This window comes from Fusarium verticillioides, chromosome 2 (assembly GCF_000149555.1).
Source record: "Fusarium verticillioides 7600 chromosome 2, whole genome shotgun sequence".
In the NCBI taxonomy this organism is placed as follows: Eukaryota; Fungi; Ascomycota; class Sordariomycetes; order Hypocreales; family Nectriaceae; genus Fusarium; species Fusarium verticillioides.
The window spans coordinates 260,097-276,731 of record NC_031676.1 but is presented as its reverse complement, the minus strand read 5'-3'; the positions used below and the strand labels follow the sequence as shown (position 1 = coordinate 276,731).

Here is a 16,635-nt window from a genome sequence, read left to right as displayed (position 1 = left end):
TCAGAACCAACAGAACCAACAGACCCAGCCTTCAAACTCTAAGTCTTGAAACTCTAAGTCTTGTGGTGGATGCTATACTCAGCCAACACAAGACGCAGCCGACTTGACCACCAAGGCACACTTGCTCACGATAAGCAATGGATCCAATCAAGAGCTGAACATGACTCACGATCGACAATTTTAGAATCAAATCAAGAAATCTCCGTCTCATTTCTCCTGCGCCTTTTAATTAGTGGGTTGCGAAATACCCTGGAACCAACAACTGTTCGTCAACAGCACGACTGAAGCGGAAAGATGTCTGCGAGGCGAAGCCAATGACGGTTGGGGGCTGTGGTGCCTTTGATGGAGAGACTGATAGATGGATATGTTTCTTTCCGTTCAGAAGTTCGACTTATAAGAAGAAAGGAACAAAGTCACGAATGTTTATCACAAATGGTATTGTCGTTCAATTCATACCAAAAACCACAATAACCTATCTCTAACTATCAACTTGTCAATAACACCACTCCTTATGCCACCGTTCACGCTTCAGGGCGCCATCACTATGATGATGGTGCTCGTAGCACTCATATCACCGCTCGCTGCAGCACTTCCTAGTCTTCGAATACTGCCCCTCGGAGACTCAATCACCAAAGGCAACGGCTCAAAAGACCAAAAAGGCTACAGAAACCGCCTCCGTGAGAAACTCATAGGTCGTGGTACTTCAGTAGACATGGTCGGTAGCTTGAAGCACCCTCCCACTGGCATGGCAGACAATGACCACGAAGGCCACAGCGGAAAGGTCCTTGCGCAGATCAATACCTACTGGAAGCTGTCCATCGCAGCACGCCCCAACGTTGTTCTTGTACATGCCGGCACGAACAATATGGACCTAGAGGTTGACCTTGAGGGCTCTCCTAACATGCTGGCGTCCATCATTGATGGGCTTTTTCAGAATGCTCCAGATACCACTGTTCTTGTTGCTCCTGTCATATGGGCAAATAACCCCAGAATGCAGAAGAACACTGACCGCTTCAACCCACAAGTCATTTCAATCATTCAGGAAAGACAAAAGGCTGGAAAGCATATCCTCGAGGTCCCAATAGACATCAATGCAGGTGATCTTTCGGACGAGAAGCACCCAAACGATAGTGGTTATGAGAAGATGGCCGACGCTTGGTTCAAAGCAATCCTTGAGGCTGATAAACGAGGTTGGTTGAAAGCCCCGACAAAGATAAACGCTGCTGGTCTTCCTGGTGTTGGTCTCGGTGTCGGAGGAGGAGCAGGAGGCGCTCAAGAAGAAATCGTTGGTAAGATCTGGAAGAAACAAGGAACTGTCTTTGAAGGCTTCCGGACATGGGAGTCTGTCGGAACCATCAGAGGTTCTGCTGAGAATTCCTCACGCGAAAAGGTCATTCTGGCTGATCTGAACGGCGATGGTATCGCTGATTACGTCCTTGCTGACAAGGATGGTAAGATGCGAGCCTGGATCAACGGAGGGAAGCCCAATGACTGGAAGAGTATCGGGTATATCAACCCAGACTGGAAGTCCATCACGGGCGACATGATCCGTCTCGCCGATGTGGATAACGATGGCAAGGCAGATCTCATCGCTCTATATGAGGATGGCGCTGCAAAGGTCTGGAAGAACGTGGACAACGGAAAGAAGTTCGAGTCCCTCGACTCCAAATGGGCAACCGGTCTTGCGTCTCGAGACAAGGTTCGGTTTGAGGACATTGATGGCGATGGATATGCCGACTATGTTATCGTGTATGGCGGCGGCGCTGTCAAGTGGGCGCGCAATACACACAACAATGGCAAGGACAGCAGCAAGAAGAACTGGGAGACTGAAACCACTATCGCCCCAGGACCAGCTGGTATACCACAAGACTCTACCAGTATCCGAGATATTGATGGCGATGGAAAGGCTGGTGAGTTTTGAGTATTCTGATACGTGTGCTGATATACTAACACGGCGTAGATTATCTTGTCATATATCAGGGTGGCGCCGTAAAAGCGTTCCGCAACACCCTGAAAGAAGGTGGCCGGAACTGGGACGACTTGGGTACCATCGCCCCTGGCATAGAGGGTGTCACAGGCGAAATGATTCGCTTTGCTGATATGGACGGCGATGGCTTGGCTGACTTCCTTGCTATTGCTGACGATGGAAGCATCCGCATGTGGAAGAACCTTGGTATTACCGGAGTTAAGGGCCAGAGCATCCGCTTCGCCGACTTGACAGGCGAGGGAAGAGATGACCTAATCTCTGTCGACTCTAGAGGGCGAGCTCGGGCTTGGATCAACAAGGGCGACAACAAGTGGGAAGCAATTGGCGAGATCGCACCGGGCTTCGACGAGGATCTCTCCGACTCACGCATCGAGTTCATCGATGTCAACGGCGATAAGCGCGCTGACTACCTGATCATATACGGCGGAGGAGCTGTCAAGGCATATCTCAACAACGGCAACCTACCTGACCCTGGGGATAGACGCATCTGGCAAGATGGTATTACTATTTCTCCAGGCGTCGGTGAGCCAGGGAGCAAGGTCCGGTTCGCAGACCTTGATGGCGACGGGTATGCAGACTTCCTCATCCTCTACGATGGCGGAGCAGTCAAGTACTGGCAGAACAACAAGAACATACCACCCAGGAACGGTGGCCGCATCTGGAAAGAGGGCATCGTTGTGGCGACTGGTGTCGGCGAGCCTGGCAGCAAGGTCCGGTTTGCGGATCTCACGGGAGATGGCAAGGCAGACTACATCGTTCAGTACGATGGCGGCGCTGCTCGAGGGTATCGCAACAATGGCAAGATTCCGATTGGTGAGGGACGCAAGTGGAATGACATGGGGACTATCGCAGCGGGTGTTAGTCCCCAGGGTCCTGTCCATTATGCGGACATCAATGGGGATAGGAAGGCTGATTACCTTGTTGTTTTTGATGGGGGCGCGGTTAATGCGTATCTCAATAATCACGATTGGGCGCCGAAGCTGCCGGATAATCCTGGTCAACCTATTCCTGTTGAGCCCGGCACTGGTGGAGGCGGAGGCGGAGGAGATGGTGATGGCGGTGATGGCAGCGGGGATGGAGGTGATGACAACGGCGGCAACGATGGAGGCAACGGCGGAGGTGACAGTGATGATGGTGACGGTAATGGAGATGAAGGTGGAGACGGAGATGGGGGCAACGACGGAGGCAACAATGGTGACAAAGACGTTGTCTACATTGATCCCAAGATCTGGGACTCCAATAACCCTACAGCAGGTTGTCAACCACCTTGTACCCTCATCCTTCCACCGTGGCCACTCTCCTCCAAGACGACGATCAGCTTCCCCGTCGTCACTGAGACGTTCAAAGAGACATGGCCGGAGACCACCAGCGGTGTTACCAAGTACGGCACAACAACTATCACCGTCAAGATCACACTGCCTCCTCTTACAACCTCGGAGATTGGCGTGTCTAACGTGATACTGACAGAGTCCACATCCAAATCTGTGCCTATACGCGGCAGTGTTATACCATCCCCAGTCACATTAACCGAACCAACCCACGGCATCACCTACACGTATAAGCCTGGGCCTCTCCCCACTGATGATGTGGATATTGGACCTCCACCAGGCATCGCTCCTGGTGTCATCATCACAGCTGGACCTCCCGGGCCTATCTGCAAGTCTGGCTGCGGTAAGCCATGCTTGTTCGGTTGCACACCAGGCGGAAGGGGTGGAGGAAGTGGTGGTGGCTCGATTGGGTGCATCGGTGGAGGATGTCCTGGGCCAGGAGGAAACTGCGTTGGACCTGGATGCGAGAAGAACAAGGATGATGACAACGACGACGATGATGATGATGATGATGATGATGACGATGAGGACTGTGCTACAGAGACAAACACCGAGTGTCATCAAGTCTGCACGACAAAACCCTGTGCCACTGTTTGCAACACATATCTCGGCTGTGACTGCACAACCTCCCAAGTAACCGACTACTGGGTATCCTGCGAATCTTCCTCATGCACCACAACTTCTACCGAAGTCATCACCGGTTGTTTTCTCACAGCGACAGCAACAACCACCGCTGCTTCTTGTCCCCTCACCACTCTGGAGTATAATGATGACCTCGGCGATGACTACAACGGCATCGGAAACTGGGGCTCGACTTACAAGACAACCTTCTCAGCAAGTGTGATTGTCAGTTCGACGCCGTACCCCGTTAACGATGGATATGCCACCGTTGACAGAACTGCATACCCAATTCCTGATGTCAAGTCAGCCACCAAGACCAAGATGCTGGGGACTTCAGCTATTATCATCCCTTCTCATGTCGGCAACACTATTTCCGTCACTGTCAAAGGCGTTTCCTTTGTCACCACGTGGTATCCGAGTGCTACGACGACGGTCGGGGAGTCAAAGTCAACATCCACCGAGCCATCGGAAACGACATCATTCCCAACCAACACGGCCATCACCGAAGCTGAAGCGTACTGCTTCGAAGGTAACTCAGACTATGTGGAGTTCACCCTCAACGAAGCGCGGCAGGTTATAGGATCCTTCTGCGACTCCAGCTACACGCTCGACCCCGACAACACATTCGGTCAGAATGTGGCTCTAGAAGAAGACGGCTACACAGTTATCGTGTCGGCCAAATGGGCGCCGGATCAGAGCGGCTGCGGAGACAAAGAGCCGTTCTCCTTCTCCGGAGATGATTGGAACCATGATCTTTGTTCGATGGGCTGGACTGCTGCTTGGTCGTGCCCAAACGATGAGGATGATCGGAAAAGCAGCTACGGAGGTGCGTATGTTCTTGATCCTCCCGAGAATGGTGGCTGTCTTCTCTTGAGCTTGTATGCATATGACACGTCGACTATGCGGCTCAAGGCTCTACCGAAGGGGTCTGAGTCACTGATACCGCCGGTAATGAATGTGACGCATATGGGAGAGAAGAAGGACTGGATTGCGAATGACAAGTATGATGGTCGCAGAATGTGGCCAGTAGCGGAGGGCACGACACAAGTGGGTAAGCCCTCGGCTACCGGTGAGGTCAAAAACTAAAAGTCTGCCATGACAATATCGTTTTGAATCTTTTTTTTTTTTCCTTTAGTAATTAGCCCAGAGGTTCATTTGTACCCAATATATTTATTTATTTCTCCTGCAAGCTTCATTCAACTACATGACTTCTTAATCAGCCCTAGCATTCTTCCGCTTCATATCCGTTATATAAGGTAAGTTGCCATCCCTCTCTATTTCAAGGTGCTCACGATACTAGTGTAAGAGATGAGCGTCCTTCACCGGTTCGAGACAAGGATGAGCCTTCCATTGCACGCCTGGCTCTCCTTTCCCTTATGCGGCGCCTTATACACACCCAGCAGCAACCGACAATCATTAGAAACACAATGATAGGGAGTCCAATCATGAGAAACCACACGGCTGAGGTGCTGATATACCCTTGGCTTTGATCATACCTTTCGGTTGGGCGGCTGTCGTCTGGAAGTGTCTCGCCTGGTTTCCAATGCGACACTCTCTCACCATCGGTCAAAGTAAGTGGCATCGGTGTCATATCAGACCTGTCAGACGAGACCCAGGATATTTCCCAGGCTTGGTGAACCATGAAAGTGCCGTCCAACGCGCTAGCATCTTGGTAATCGGATGAGCCCGACAGCGCTGGTGTCGTTGTGCCATCGCCATGGGACATGCTCGCCGCCGCCTGGACCCATCGTCCACACCCGTTAGTAAAGAAGTCTTTGGCGACATAACCACCTCGATCAAAAGGATCAAAGGTGAACCCGCTAAACGGTTCTGTTAGTTTCTTTGCTCTCAGAGGTGTAGGATGCTCGGGAATGGAACCTTTCGCAGCAGTATGCTGTCGAGACTGCTGGAGAGTTATCGGAACGAGACATTTTCCAATAATCCCAGCCAGAAGGACAAACAGCTGGGCTAAAGGTGAACAGAGAGTCAGCCTCGCCGCTCCCCCAGCCACAGGGGTAGCATGAAGTTGGGGGTGCTGATATTAGAACAGGATATGTAAAGGTGCCATCCTGAGTCCAGAGAAGGCTCGTCTGCTCCCAATTGGGCGTACAGTCACTTGGTGGAATGTATGGTGTAGTAAGTGCGGCGCGATCTTGTGCAGAGGTTGCCGTAAGTGTCATTTGTGTAACATTCGAAGACATGGCTGATGTTAGATCTTCGGTTGTGTAAGCGCTCATGACCAGCCCTTTCAATTGAGCAGTAGTAACGGTAGCCAGGAAACGAATTCGATGAGGGGTATGAATGCTTCGTTGCTTTTGTTTATGAGACTGGTCTTGCTGTTGGTTCGACTTTACACATCCTTGCGTGGACAGGCCATGTATTTAGCCGGCTAGCCCAATGAAGTATCCTACTCGGTCCCTTTGCTTGACTATACACAGGGGGAATAATGCGGCTGCGCTGCGTTACGTACGTAATGTCCTGTTTTATCCATCTGTTTCAGAAGTGCTGGCCGAGTCTTGTCAAGCATTTGTGCTGGTTTCGATTTATGGTGGTCTTGGTAGAAGGGTTCAGACATTTAAACGAGAATTGACAATGGTAATGCTGATTAAAATATGTACTGGCAGGCAAATAAATGATGTATGACAGTATATCGCACGTACGGAGGGAGATGTTAAACGTCGGGATTCCTTTGCTCGAGGATGTTACCCGAAAGTGACCTTTTAGTGGGTGCTAGTGAAGACATCCGAATTTTAAGCTTGTAAGGTACGTGAATGGGGAGGTCTCTTGGCATAAAATGCGAGTATCAACACTTTATGGTAGGTAATTTGAATGGTGTAGATAATTTGAGGGACTAGTAATGGAGAGCAAAGAGATCCATGTAGTATCACACCTGGGTGATCAAATTGTTATGATGCCGCTGCTCTTCTGTCCTACATACTTTAGCTGAGCCGCCCCAGCGCACGCAGAAAAGGTTAGAGAATAGCTGGAGCAGTGCCAGGCCCAATCCCCTTAATTTACTTTTCCATATCGATATTCTTCCATTTGTTTGGGGATTGGCGAATGCATACATTCCCAGTTGACCTGACGAGGTGGAACATGAGCGGGATCTCCACTGTTGCCCGAACCTATGGGCATTTTGATCCTTTCATCAACCGACTTCAATTATCGCTTACCAGGTCCAAGTCATGACACGACTATTCGCCAATCCATCACAGCGTCAGTCTCTCAAGAGCGAAACCTACCTGATCTCATGCACCGAGTCAGGCAATGCAATCGCTACGATGCCATGATCTACAGGGATCTCCCCCACCAGGCTAAGATCAATCGGGGTTCCATATGCAAGTGACCCTTGCGTAATTTCCTGTGATGGCCACAAGGCTGAATTTTCCCCCTTCTCCATCACGATGCGCAATTGACAAAGTCCTGTCGCGCTGCCATGTTCAATCGAAAGCCTCGCGGCGTCACGGATGAGGAGCGGCTCAGCAGTTACGAGCTAGATTGGCCAACCTCGCAGCGATGGAAGCCAAACTACTCTGTCCCGCGTAACTCGCTTGATTATAATCTCAATGCTTCACGCGACTCATCTGACCCAAGCCAAGAGTCTGAGAAACGACCCAATGTGCCGCATCCACTGTCTTTTGGGAGTCGGCGCGACATGGATACCTCTGCAAAGGCCATTCGACAAGGAGTTCTGGAGCTCAGGGCAGACGAGGAGGAGTTCTCTAATTTGAAGCTTTGGATAGAGACAATGTCCGAGTTGTACATGAACGATCTCGATAACCGGGCTCGGTGGGATCCTCGCTGGCTCAATGTTACTCGCAGAGAGCGCTTCGAAGGGCTGGAGTCTGTCGCCATTTCAATTGTTGACTACTTCGCCAATGAGACCGTGGAGAAGAGCGACCTCGTCACGACAAAGAAGGATCTCGCAGTGGCTCTCGACTCCAGACCGGAGAGCTCCCAGGTGCGAGTCATTATGGTCAGCGATCTGAGTCGCTTCGTCATGGGTGTGCTGGGTCAATTGTACTCAGTAGATCCCGAATTCTGGTACGAACATCTCATCGCCTCAGGGTACTGCGCAAGCGACAGTGGTCTCAAGCTGAAGAATGCAACGTGGATGAACTGGGCCGAACAAGAAACGCGTTTTCGTCATCGCCCTCTCCCGGGGATCGGTCAGCGAACGGAATGGAATCTGTCACGGAGAACCAAGGCTCGTAAATGGGCACATCTTCGTTGGGGTCGACTTGCTCTTCTTCATTACCTGGGGCGCAAGGGCTTTTATGAGGATGAGATTGCGAAGCGCATCTCTGATGGACGTTGGACAATTGAACGTGACGTTGTTCTTGACAAGTATGGGCTACTTCTGACTGACAAGAGAAAGAAACGTGCAGAAAAGAAGATGAAGGAGAAGAGAGAGAAAGAGGAGAAGGCAAGAAAGAAGAGCCTGGGTGCTATTGATGTTCCGAAAACATCAAGTGGCCACGAGATTGAGGGCACATCGACAAGGGCCAAAACATCGAATGTGTACCGTCCCTACAGCACGTTCCATCCTGTACTACCGCAGAACCCAACATACTGGAGCAATCGAGATCTCAGAGTCATGGCTCCAGAAGGCTTGGGTTATTGGTCAAGCGTTGACAAGCAGGGTCGAAAGACAAGTGAGTATGTTCCAGGCAGACTGGCAACGTTGACTGACACGCGCAGTCATTCTGGTCTTTGACCCACCACGAACTATGCAACACGACAAGACCAAGGAGACAACACCATCTCTAACATTTATGCCTCGGGCCATGGAGTTCGAGTCTTACACGGATGAAGAGCTTTGGCGTGTCGCTGACCCCGATGAGACGTACCTGGATCCGCCAGCGCCGACCTTTACGAAGAAGCAATTGAAGAAGGACAAGAAGGAAGCCAGGAGAAGGCGAGCACAGGCTAGAAGGGATCCGTCAATTGCTGTTATTGAGAAAAGCAACGACACCGCTTCAGAATACTCCAGCGACTCAGAATTCGACGAAGACTATCGAGAGTCGCTTCGAAAGGCCTATAAACATCGCCAACAATTACTCCGCGATCGCGACTTTGCGCGCAAGTACTCGTTGTCCACTTTTGATCTTGTGTACCGATACATAAGCAAGATACCCACCAGCACGCTCAACCAAGACGATTCATTGATACCGTCTATCCTCACGCGACTCCCATTCGACGATATGTGGCAGCTCCTGGCCGAACTCCGTCTGATGCAGGATCATGTTGATGCTGATCTTGGGGCAGACCTGCATATTCATTTGCTCGAAGCTGCTGGTACAATGACAAGACAGAATGTAGCGTGGATAAGGTCGACTTTGCAGGAGCTGAGTGAGTGGATCGGCCATATCGAAAAGTCCAAAGGTATTCTCAATCTACCCGAAGAGCTGGAGGAGGAGATGGCCGAGCTCACAGCTGATCTTCAATCCCTGCAATCACGCTCAGAGCAAACGCTCAATCTCCTGGTCGCTTCAACAGGCATCGCCCAGTCATCTCTCGTCATCGATCAAACGTCTGGCATCAACAAACTCACCGAACTCGCATTCTTCTTCATACCCCTCTCATTCATCACGTCCATCTTCTCCATGCAGGTCGCAGAACTCACCGAATCACCGCCCAAGATGTGGACATGGGGTCTCTCCCTTGGCCTAGTCTTTCTCATAACTTACCTCATCCGCAGTTTTGTCCGCTCCCCGTCCGTCAGACTCTCCGTCATGCGCGTCCGTGTAACGATGCTAAACCGCTTCACACCCAAATCCCGGTCTGCATCGCACCGTCTCAATTCTGTCGGTAACCGTGCTATCGCGGGGTATATCTTCTTCTTCCTCATCCGATGCTTCTTCGTCCTCGTGATTTTGACTGTTCTTTTACTTTTCATCTTTATTGTGCATTTTGGTATATGGGCTGGCGCGATTGGCACGGCAATATACTTTATCGTCACGCGGTGGCCCGAGCCGGCAGTGCTGGCACCGTGCTTCGTTGCGATTGTCCTGGCGGGTGTTGGGTTTTACGTTACGTGCTGTTTGACTGAGGATATACAGGCGTTTTGGCAGAAGTGGAGCATTGAGGTGGCGGATATGCTTATGAATATGTTGCCGGAGAAGTGGAGGTTTGATCGGGTTGATGATGAGGATTTGGCGGATGAGGGGGTGAATACTTATGCGCGACAGGCAATCTTTTTTGCGTCGACGTAAGATGGTGGGCTTGCATGGGTGCTTTTGTTACCTGAGGTGTCGCTAGTTTTCAATGGTTCTGGTCAATGTTCTGCGTTAGGTTGCTGCTTGTGTCTGTACATTGACCTGAGTGGCTGCCAGCACCTCATGTGCCATTTGGCATAGTATTGCGCAACACACAATTTACATGGCACTAGCCTCGATAATGAAGCACACAACAACACTGGCCATGTAAACAACTCAGTAGCGAAAGCTTTTGGGGTAGAAGCTTGTATTGCCAAAAGGAATATCGTGTCATCGTTCTGTGTCAAAAGCGTAGAGCTTAACCTTATGGCTAGCAAACAACTCCGTAGTAAACAAGCCGGGGTGACTTGTAAATGAAGCTACAAGGTTTTGTGAATGTTGACGGGTTTGATTTCAGTGACAACTTAACTGAACAGTGACGGGCAGTGGCATCCTTATCGTTTGCCTGCATCTACTTCCCACGACTTCCGTGATTTGCTGCGGGTAGTCGCTTCTCTGAATAATCATTCTTCCCACATCCTTCACTCAACTTTGTTGTTTGCTGCAAACCTCTTCCTCTCCCTCATCTCACAACAAACAAACATCTCATCACTAGCTCGGGCATCTTCTCAACATGGCTCAGAACAATATTCCTATGTCTAGCATCGATCCCGAGCTGTATTTTACGCCTCAGACTCATATCAGCGATAATTTTAAAGAAATGGATACTGAAGAGCCATACGCCGTGGATGATCTCTGCACTTCCTCGATACGCGCTTCTCATTACAAGCTTCTCTGGGATGGCGCCTACTCCGATATATCGATCGTCTGCCGCGGTCGAGAGTTCAAGGTTCATCGTGCTATTGTGTGTACGCAGTGCGAATGGTTTGGGGAGGCTTTCACAACCCCGCCTAAGGTATGTGGTTTCTCGCGCCATCGCATGCTCTCACTGACTTTTCGCAGAAGCGCACCATTAGGAGCGTGACTCTGGATGAAGACCCCGAAGTCTTTCAACATTTACTCGAGTTTCTCTACACTGGAACGTACACTGCCCAAATGACCGCGGCACCGGATGAGGCTGAGAGAGCGAAGGAGATTCAAGACAGACTTGCCGCTTATCCACGTTGCCCTATCGAAAAAGACACTGTAAAGGACAGTGTGCCAGAGCGCCCTGTAAGACGATCAAATAGGCTATTGTCAACTACACCCGCCACGGCACCCACAGCCAACTCACCCTCAAGCATGCCGCACGAAATACTCCTCGCCATGCATCTCTTCATCATGGCCCAGACATACAACATCCCTGCTCTTCAGCTCCTCTGCCAGGACCGCTTCTATACGGCTGGCAAGAACCGCTGGGTCAATAGGACGTGGACCGACTGGGAGGCTACGAAGGAGTTTGAGGACGTTGTGCTGGATGTGTATGGGTCTACGCAAGAGGTTAATACTCCGCTGTGGAGGGCGCTGTGCAAGTTGATTTGTGTGAAGAAGGATGGGGATCGGATGAAGGAGAGGATGATGGTTGTCAAGGGGGAGCAGGTGTTTCTCGATGAGGGTGTTGCGAAGTACATGCTTGAGCCTAGAGGCAATTCTAGATAAGGGCTGGCCCGCCTGGAGTGAGAGGAATACGGGAGCTCAGTCTTGAAAAGATATTTAATGAAGCTCACTCGTCTTGAACTAAAACTATACATTGACTTCTGCTCGAATCAGTAGCTCACCTTTATACTCCCTGCATACTCCAGCCTCGAGAAGCAAAATTATCAGCGTAACTCATCACTACGGGATTTTCTATGTATCTAGAAAGCTAATAAGTTCACTGACAGACATGAGACTCGTTCCTCTATACGGGTGGCTTTCTGAGAATCAAACATGTATACTCCCCACACTGGCTCAATGGTATGACAAACCCCGCTTCCTGCATTTGCCTCCCCAAGGCAGAAACTCAGTGCGTAGAGCAAGCCTTAAAAAAGCAACAAAGTCCAATTCCCAAAAGCCTGTTCTCTTGTTCATGATCCCATCTCTCTCTTCCCTGATCTTGAACCTGATACTTTTGTTCACACAAGAAAACGTCGGCTTTACATTCATCCGTGTCTCTTGAGAAAAAGAACTACTCGTTTACCAAGAAACATGACCACCTCACGATTCGAGACAGAGAGCTTTACTGCAGATCACCTCGTGGAAAGCGCAGGAACTGTGTTATTCCGCCTCTCGACGCGTGAGATCTGCATTATACGCCATTTGCAGCGTAATGAGTATCTTCTACCCAAGGGTCGCCGCAACCTACACGAGTCGAGGCAAGCCACAGCGATTCGCGAGACCACGGAAGAAACTGGTATTCCGTGTCGCTTGTTGCCCCTCAATATGCTTTCACGGGTGTGTCCCCCTGATGCAGGAAGCGAGGATGTGTCCGATGAGGCACGCTTCTTCGAGGGTGCGTGCGAGCCCATTCTTGTACAAGCCCGACGATGGGTTGGGCAGAGGGAGAGGGAGATGAAGCTTATTTGGTGGTTTGTGGCCGTTGTTGATGAAGAGAGGCCCGCTGGGCCGCATGAGGACAAGTTTGGCGTGGAATTCCTTAGTTACGATGCAGCATTGGAGAGGCTGACGTTCAAGGATGACCGTGACCTGGTCGGGAGGGCGATTGACCTGGTGAAGTCGACTTTGGCTTCTTAAACCAGTCTTTGAAGGATCCATTACTGGGTACTCTGGAGTTGGTCAGGTTTTTTTATCGCTGGGACTGAAACCAACAACGTTTGAAATTGAAAATATTCTGGAAGGGGGGCGTTGTGGGAAGTTTTCCCTACATTATCAGGGCGGCTGATAAAAATGGCGAGAGGCATGTTTACTAACGGGAGTGATATTCCCAGAAATACTTTAGCGCTTTGGATGCTTCAGCACTCGGCATTTGCTGGAGCTTGAGTACTGTGAGACGTTGAAGAAGGATTCATTTTCTGACAATGAGGCCAGATACTTGAGTAATATCCGTGTCAAAAGCCCAATGGGACTTGTCGAAACTTTTGTTCGTAAGATGTGATAAACAAATCTGTTACTCAAATAATCACACCACCCCTTATATCTGTGATCAATAGCTATCTCGGTCAGGCGCCAATCTTCCCTCCACATCGTTGCGAGTGGTTCAAAGACTATCAGCTGGTCAGAATACTGGATTTCTAGTGTGACGCCGGAAGCCTTACCAAACCATTCTTCAACGACGTCTTTTTCAAAACATTTTACCGCGATCTATTTCCAGCGCTAGTTACTAGGGACTTGGAGTTTAGAATTAGTGAAGGATTTCTGATAGTTGGCTATGCTCCGCAGGTCGACATGGCGTCACAGGGCATTCTCGACATCAAGATGCGATATGTGCTAAAGCCTGTTTGAGAGCAACTACAGAAATCGGGCAGTAGCTTGGAAGTCCATGTCCACATCCCGGCCAACGCGCTGCTCCTCTGTGCGACCTTGACAAGAGACAGGAGCAAAGACGAGTACGCTCTGCTGCGTTATTTTGCAACAGGCATTATCTTATTTGGGGGTAGAAACTAAGACGAGTTTGCTAAATCTCTCCAACTTTTGGGCTTTCAGTTGTGGCGGGCCTGAAGTGAGCTTGGAGATGATGACCAAATGTTGGAGGTCAAGCCAACTTGATGAGTTGGCAAAGAGGCATCGCAACTCACAAGTCAGCGAAACAACGTTGAGAGGCAATATGATAATAAGTTGAAAGGTTTAATTCACGACTAGTAATTCCATCTTCAAGCCACAGTATCTCATCTGAAACCTTATAACCACCTCACTCACCCTATACCAGCCCAAATGCCTCACTCACTCGATCCGTCCCGCCCGACAAACAATCCAGACCCTCAGTACATTCCCTCCCGCTCCGTGGCGATAACCTCCCGTTCATCATTCTCATATCTACCGCTACCAAACTCTCTTATGCATACCAACCACTGCCGATGGCGCCGCGTAGATCCCGACGGCGTAGCCCATCGCCAAGACCAGCAGCCAGAAAAAACTCTCCGGGCCTGAGCTGGGTCTAGAAGCATCCGATGCAGGTACAGCTGATCCCTGCCTAGTGCGGACATCCCCTCCCCGACGTCAGCCAAGAAAGGGATCTTGGCAGACGTTGGGGTCGTAACGCAGATTTCTTGGCCATGTGTCACAAATCTCGATTGTCAAAAGCCTCAGTTGCACAAGGCATGCAAACATACATATTTGACGACAAACAATGGTCTAATGAATTTGGTATCTGTCATGAATGGTTCAAAAAACACACGCTATGAATGAACTCCTAGCCAAATGATCATGAGCGACCTCTATAGTAATCCCTTTCCATCCCTGAATACCTCATCATACCAGCGCGACTCCGTCTCCGCTTCATTACTGGCTTTACAGATTGTATCCCAATCTGTCGACCTCAATTCCCAAGCCTTTGTGTCCTTGTTTTTACCAAACAGTAGCGACGCGCTACCTTTGGTCTTTGCGCCGTATGACCAAACCTCCAGGTTACCATCTTCGGCGGCAATGCTCGCTAATGGTGTTGTTGTGTTTGCTGTCATGTGCGCCTCGACTAGGTTGCGCAGTTGGGGAAAGTACCACGTCTTATCCCACCATGTCGATCGGCGGGCCTTTAATCCATCTCTCCAGGCGTTATGGTGTATCGCGACGGGAACAGAGGTCGTCCAAAAGTCCACATACAGCGAAACGTCACCCCAACTACCATCATGATCATCCAATTGAGAAAATGGAGCCTCGGCCTTGGAAATGTCGCTTGGCACACCACCTACGCGAGGGGGGGAAACGCCAGCTTGGCTCGACTCCTTGGCAATCGTAGAGGGGTCGTCAAGTGACACGAAAGCACCGCCGTAGTCAGAGTAGCAAGTTGGATAGAACAGTTCTTGTGTGTAATCCAAGCCGACGTGATACTCAAATTCGGTTCGAGCAGAAAGCGCAGCCTCTTTCCCGGGGTTGTCGCCAGCAAAGTCGTCCTGCTTGATCTGTCGGCGCCAAAGTTCCTGCTCGCCAAAAATCTCGGCAAAAATACCCTGGTCGCCAGCGAGGTCCTCGGCAGACCTGACCTCAAGGAGATCTTGGTCCATGCGATCTTTGACACGTTGGAAGTATCGTCGCATGTCGCCTGCGGGACCCATGAAACTGCCGCTGTTGACATATTTGGGGCGCATGTATTTGTATCGCGATACAGTATAGTCGGTGAAGAAGCCGAACACGTTCTCGGGGAGGGTGCTGTCGGGGACGTCGTTGCAGTAGAGGTTCGAAATCTTGTCGCGTGGGGCGATGCAGCCTTTCTGCGCAGCGGCAATGATGGTCTGCTGCATCAATTCCTTGTCAAAGAAGCCATATTCCTCTGCAATTCGTCGGTTCGCTCGCTCGTTGCTGCTGTAGTATCGGTGCATCATGACGCTCGGAGGTAGTTGTAGCCAAATATCGTGTGCGTCCAGCATGAGCACGAGATCATCCTCGCCCAGCTTCTCCTCCTCCGAAACTTCATCCCCTGTCGCCCATTGTAGGTAATTCAGTGTACCAGTGATTTTTCCGAGCTGCGAAGGTCCAATACCGTCGGCCTCGGTGTGGAAATCCTTCTTCCAATTGACAATTACAGGCGCGGGATACCCCAAGGCCACGGCGCTGCTGACAACCTTGCAGAGATCAGGACTCGAATCGTCGACGGGTAAAACGATAACGAATTTTCTTTCCCCCGAGGAGATGTTGGCGGGGGTGACCAAGGTGTCTTGTAATATGAGACCCGTTGGCCTCCAGATACTATCATTATGGATCTGATGGTCAGTTTGAGCTCAGTAGAGGAGAAGGTACATACTAAGTAGTAGATTGTAAATGTGAAAGCAAACAAGGCGAATAGCAAAGTCGAACCCTTCTTGACCCATCTCCAATTTGAACCATTGACACGAAATCTAGGGCGAGGACGCGCAGCGCCAGGGAGGGCAATGTGTGAAGGCATATGTCATGGGCAGGAAGGAAAATGTATGTATAGGCAGTGAAGAAAGAGAGAGGAATGTAATATCAGGGGACAAGAAGAAACGAGGTTTTCGGATAGAACGTCAAGCCAGGGTTAAGGGAGAGACATAAGTGGGCCGTGGTGGAACAATATACCAAAAGAGAACCGATGAAGGATGGACAGACGACAATCAAGAAGGATGCCACACATGAAAGGAGCAGAGAGAAAAAGCAGGATGTTGAAGGGAGGGCTGAAAGTGGACAAGCGACAAGGCAGACAGAGCGAGCGAGCGAGCCAAGGAGGGAAGACAAGCACAAGACACTCCGGTCCACGGCAGTCATGACAAGGTAGCTGCAGCTCTCTTTCCACTATAAACCCGGGCAGTGGAGCATCTAATCTTATCGAGTCGCTCGAGTATCTTGTCGGTGAGAGGCTCATATTAAAGGTACATTGCGCCCTGCGGCCCCCAGGCACTGTGAACACGGCATCCTCGACGCTAGCACGCTAATTCGAGACAGATCATCTGAGTGG

General features: G+C 50.4%; 6 protein-coding genes across 6 annotated transcripts; 4 read left to right on the top strand and 2 right to left on the bottom strand.

Moving 5' to 3' along the window:
- Positions 1 to 511: 511 nt before the first annotated feature.
- FVEG_05895 (chitinase) lies at positions 512 to 5,022 on the top strand (the record flags this gene model as incomplete). Its single annotated transcript, XM_018894123.1, has 2 exons — positions 512 to 1,910; positions 1,961 to 5,022. The coding sequence occupies 2 exons, from the start codon at positions 512 to 514 to the stop codon at positions 5,020 to 5,022; spliced, it is 4,461 nt and encodes a 1,486-aa protein (XP_018751125.1).
- Positions 5,023 to 5,379: 357 nt separating this feature from the next.
- Positions 5,380 to 6,137, bottom strand: FVEG_15758 (hypothetical protein; the record flags this gene model as incomplete). The annotated part of the gene is made up of 3 exons (XM_018904950.1): positions 5,380 to 5,447; positions 5,497 to 5,756; positions 5,815 to 6,137. 3 exons carry the CDS (start codon positions 6,135 to 6,137, stop codon positions 5,380 to 5,382), a joined length of 651 nt encoding a protein of 216 aa, XP_018751124.1.
- A 1,153-nt stretch (positions 6,138 to 7,290) lies between these two features.
- On the top strand, positions 7,291 to 10,424 carry FVEG_05894 (hypothetical protein). The gene is made up of 2 exons (XM_018894122.1): positions 7,291 to 8,591; positions 8,638 to 10,424. The coding sequence occupies exons 1-2, from the start codon at positions 7,373 to 7,375 to the stop codon at positions 10,149 to 10,151; spliced, it is 2,733 nt and encodes a 910-aa protein (XP_018751123.1). The 5' UTR covers positions 7,291 to 7,372; the 3' UTR covers positions 10,152 to 10,424.
- A 343-nt stretch (positions 10,425 to 10,767) lies between these two features.
- On the top strand, positions 10,768 to 11,732 carry FVEG_05893 (hypothetical protein; the record flags this gene model as incomplete). Its single annotated transcript, XM_018894121.1, has 2 exons — positions 10,768 to 11,049; positions 11,097 to 11,732. 2 exons carry the CDS (start codon positions 10,768 to 10,770, stop codon positions 11,730 to 11,732), a joined length of 918 nt encoding a protein of 305 aa, XP_018751122.1.
- Positions 11,733 to 12,260: 528 nt separating this feature from the next.
- Positions 12,261 to 12,806, top strand: FVEG_05892 (hypothetical protein; the record flags this gene model as incomplete). Its single annotated transcript, XM_018894120.1, has 1 exon — positions 12,261 to 12,806. One exon carries the CDS (start codon positions 12,261 to 12,263, stop codon positions 12,804 to 12,806), a length of 546 nt encoding a protein of 181 aa, XP_018751121.1.
- Positions 12,807 to 14,329: 1,523 nt separating this feature from the next.
- On the bottom strand, positions 14,330 to 16,483 carry FVEG_05891 (hypothetical protein). Its single transcript, XM_018894119.1, has 2 exons — positions 15,967 to 16,483; positions 14,330 to 15,925 (listed from the first exon to the last, which is right to left on the bottom strand). The coding sequence occupies exons 1-2, from the start codon at positions 16,105 to 16,107 to the stop codon at positions 14,447 to 14,449; spliced, it is 1,620 nt and encodes a 539-aa protein (XP_018751120.1). The 5' UTR covers positions 16,108 to 16,483; the 3' UTR covers positions 14,330 to 14,446.
- Between the last annotated feature and the right edge of the window lie 152 nt (positions 16,484 to 16,635).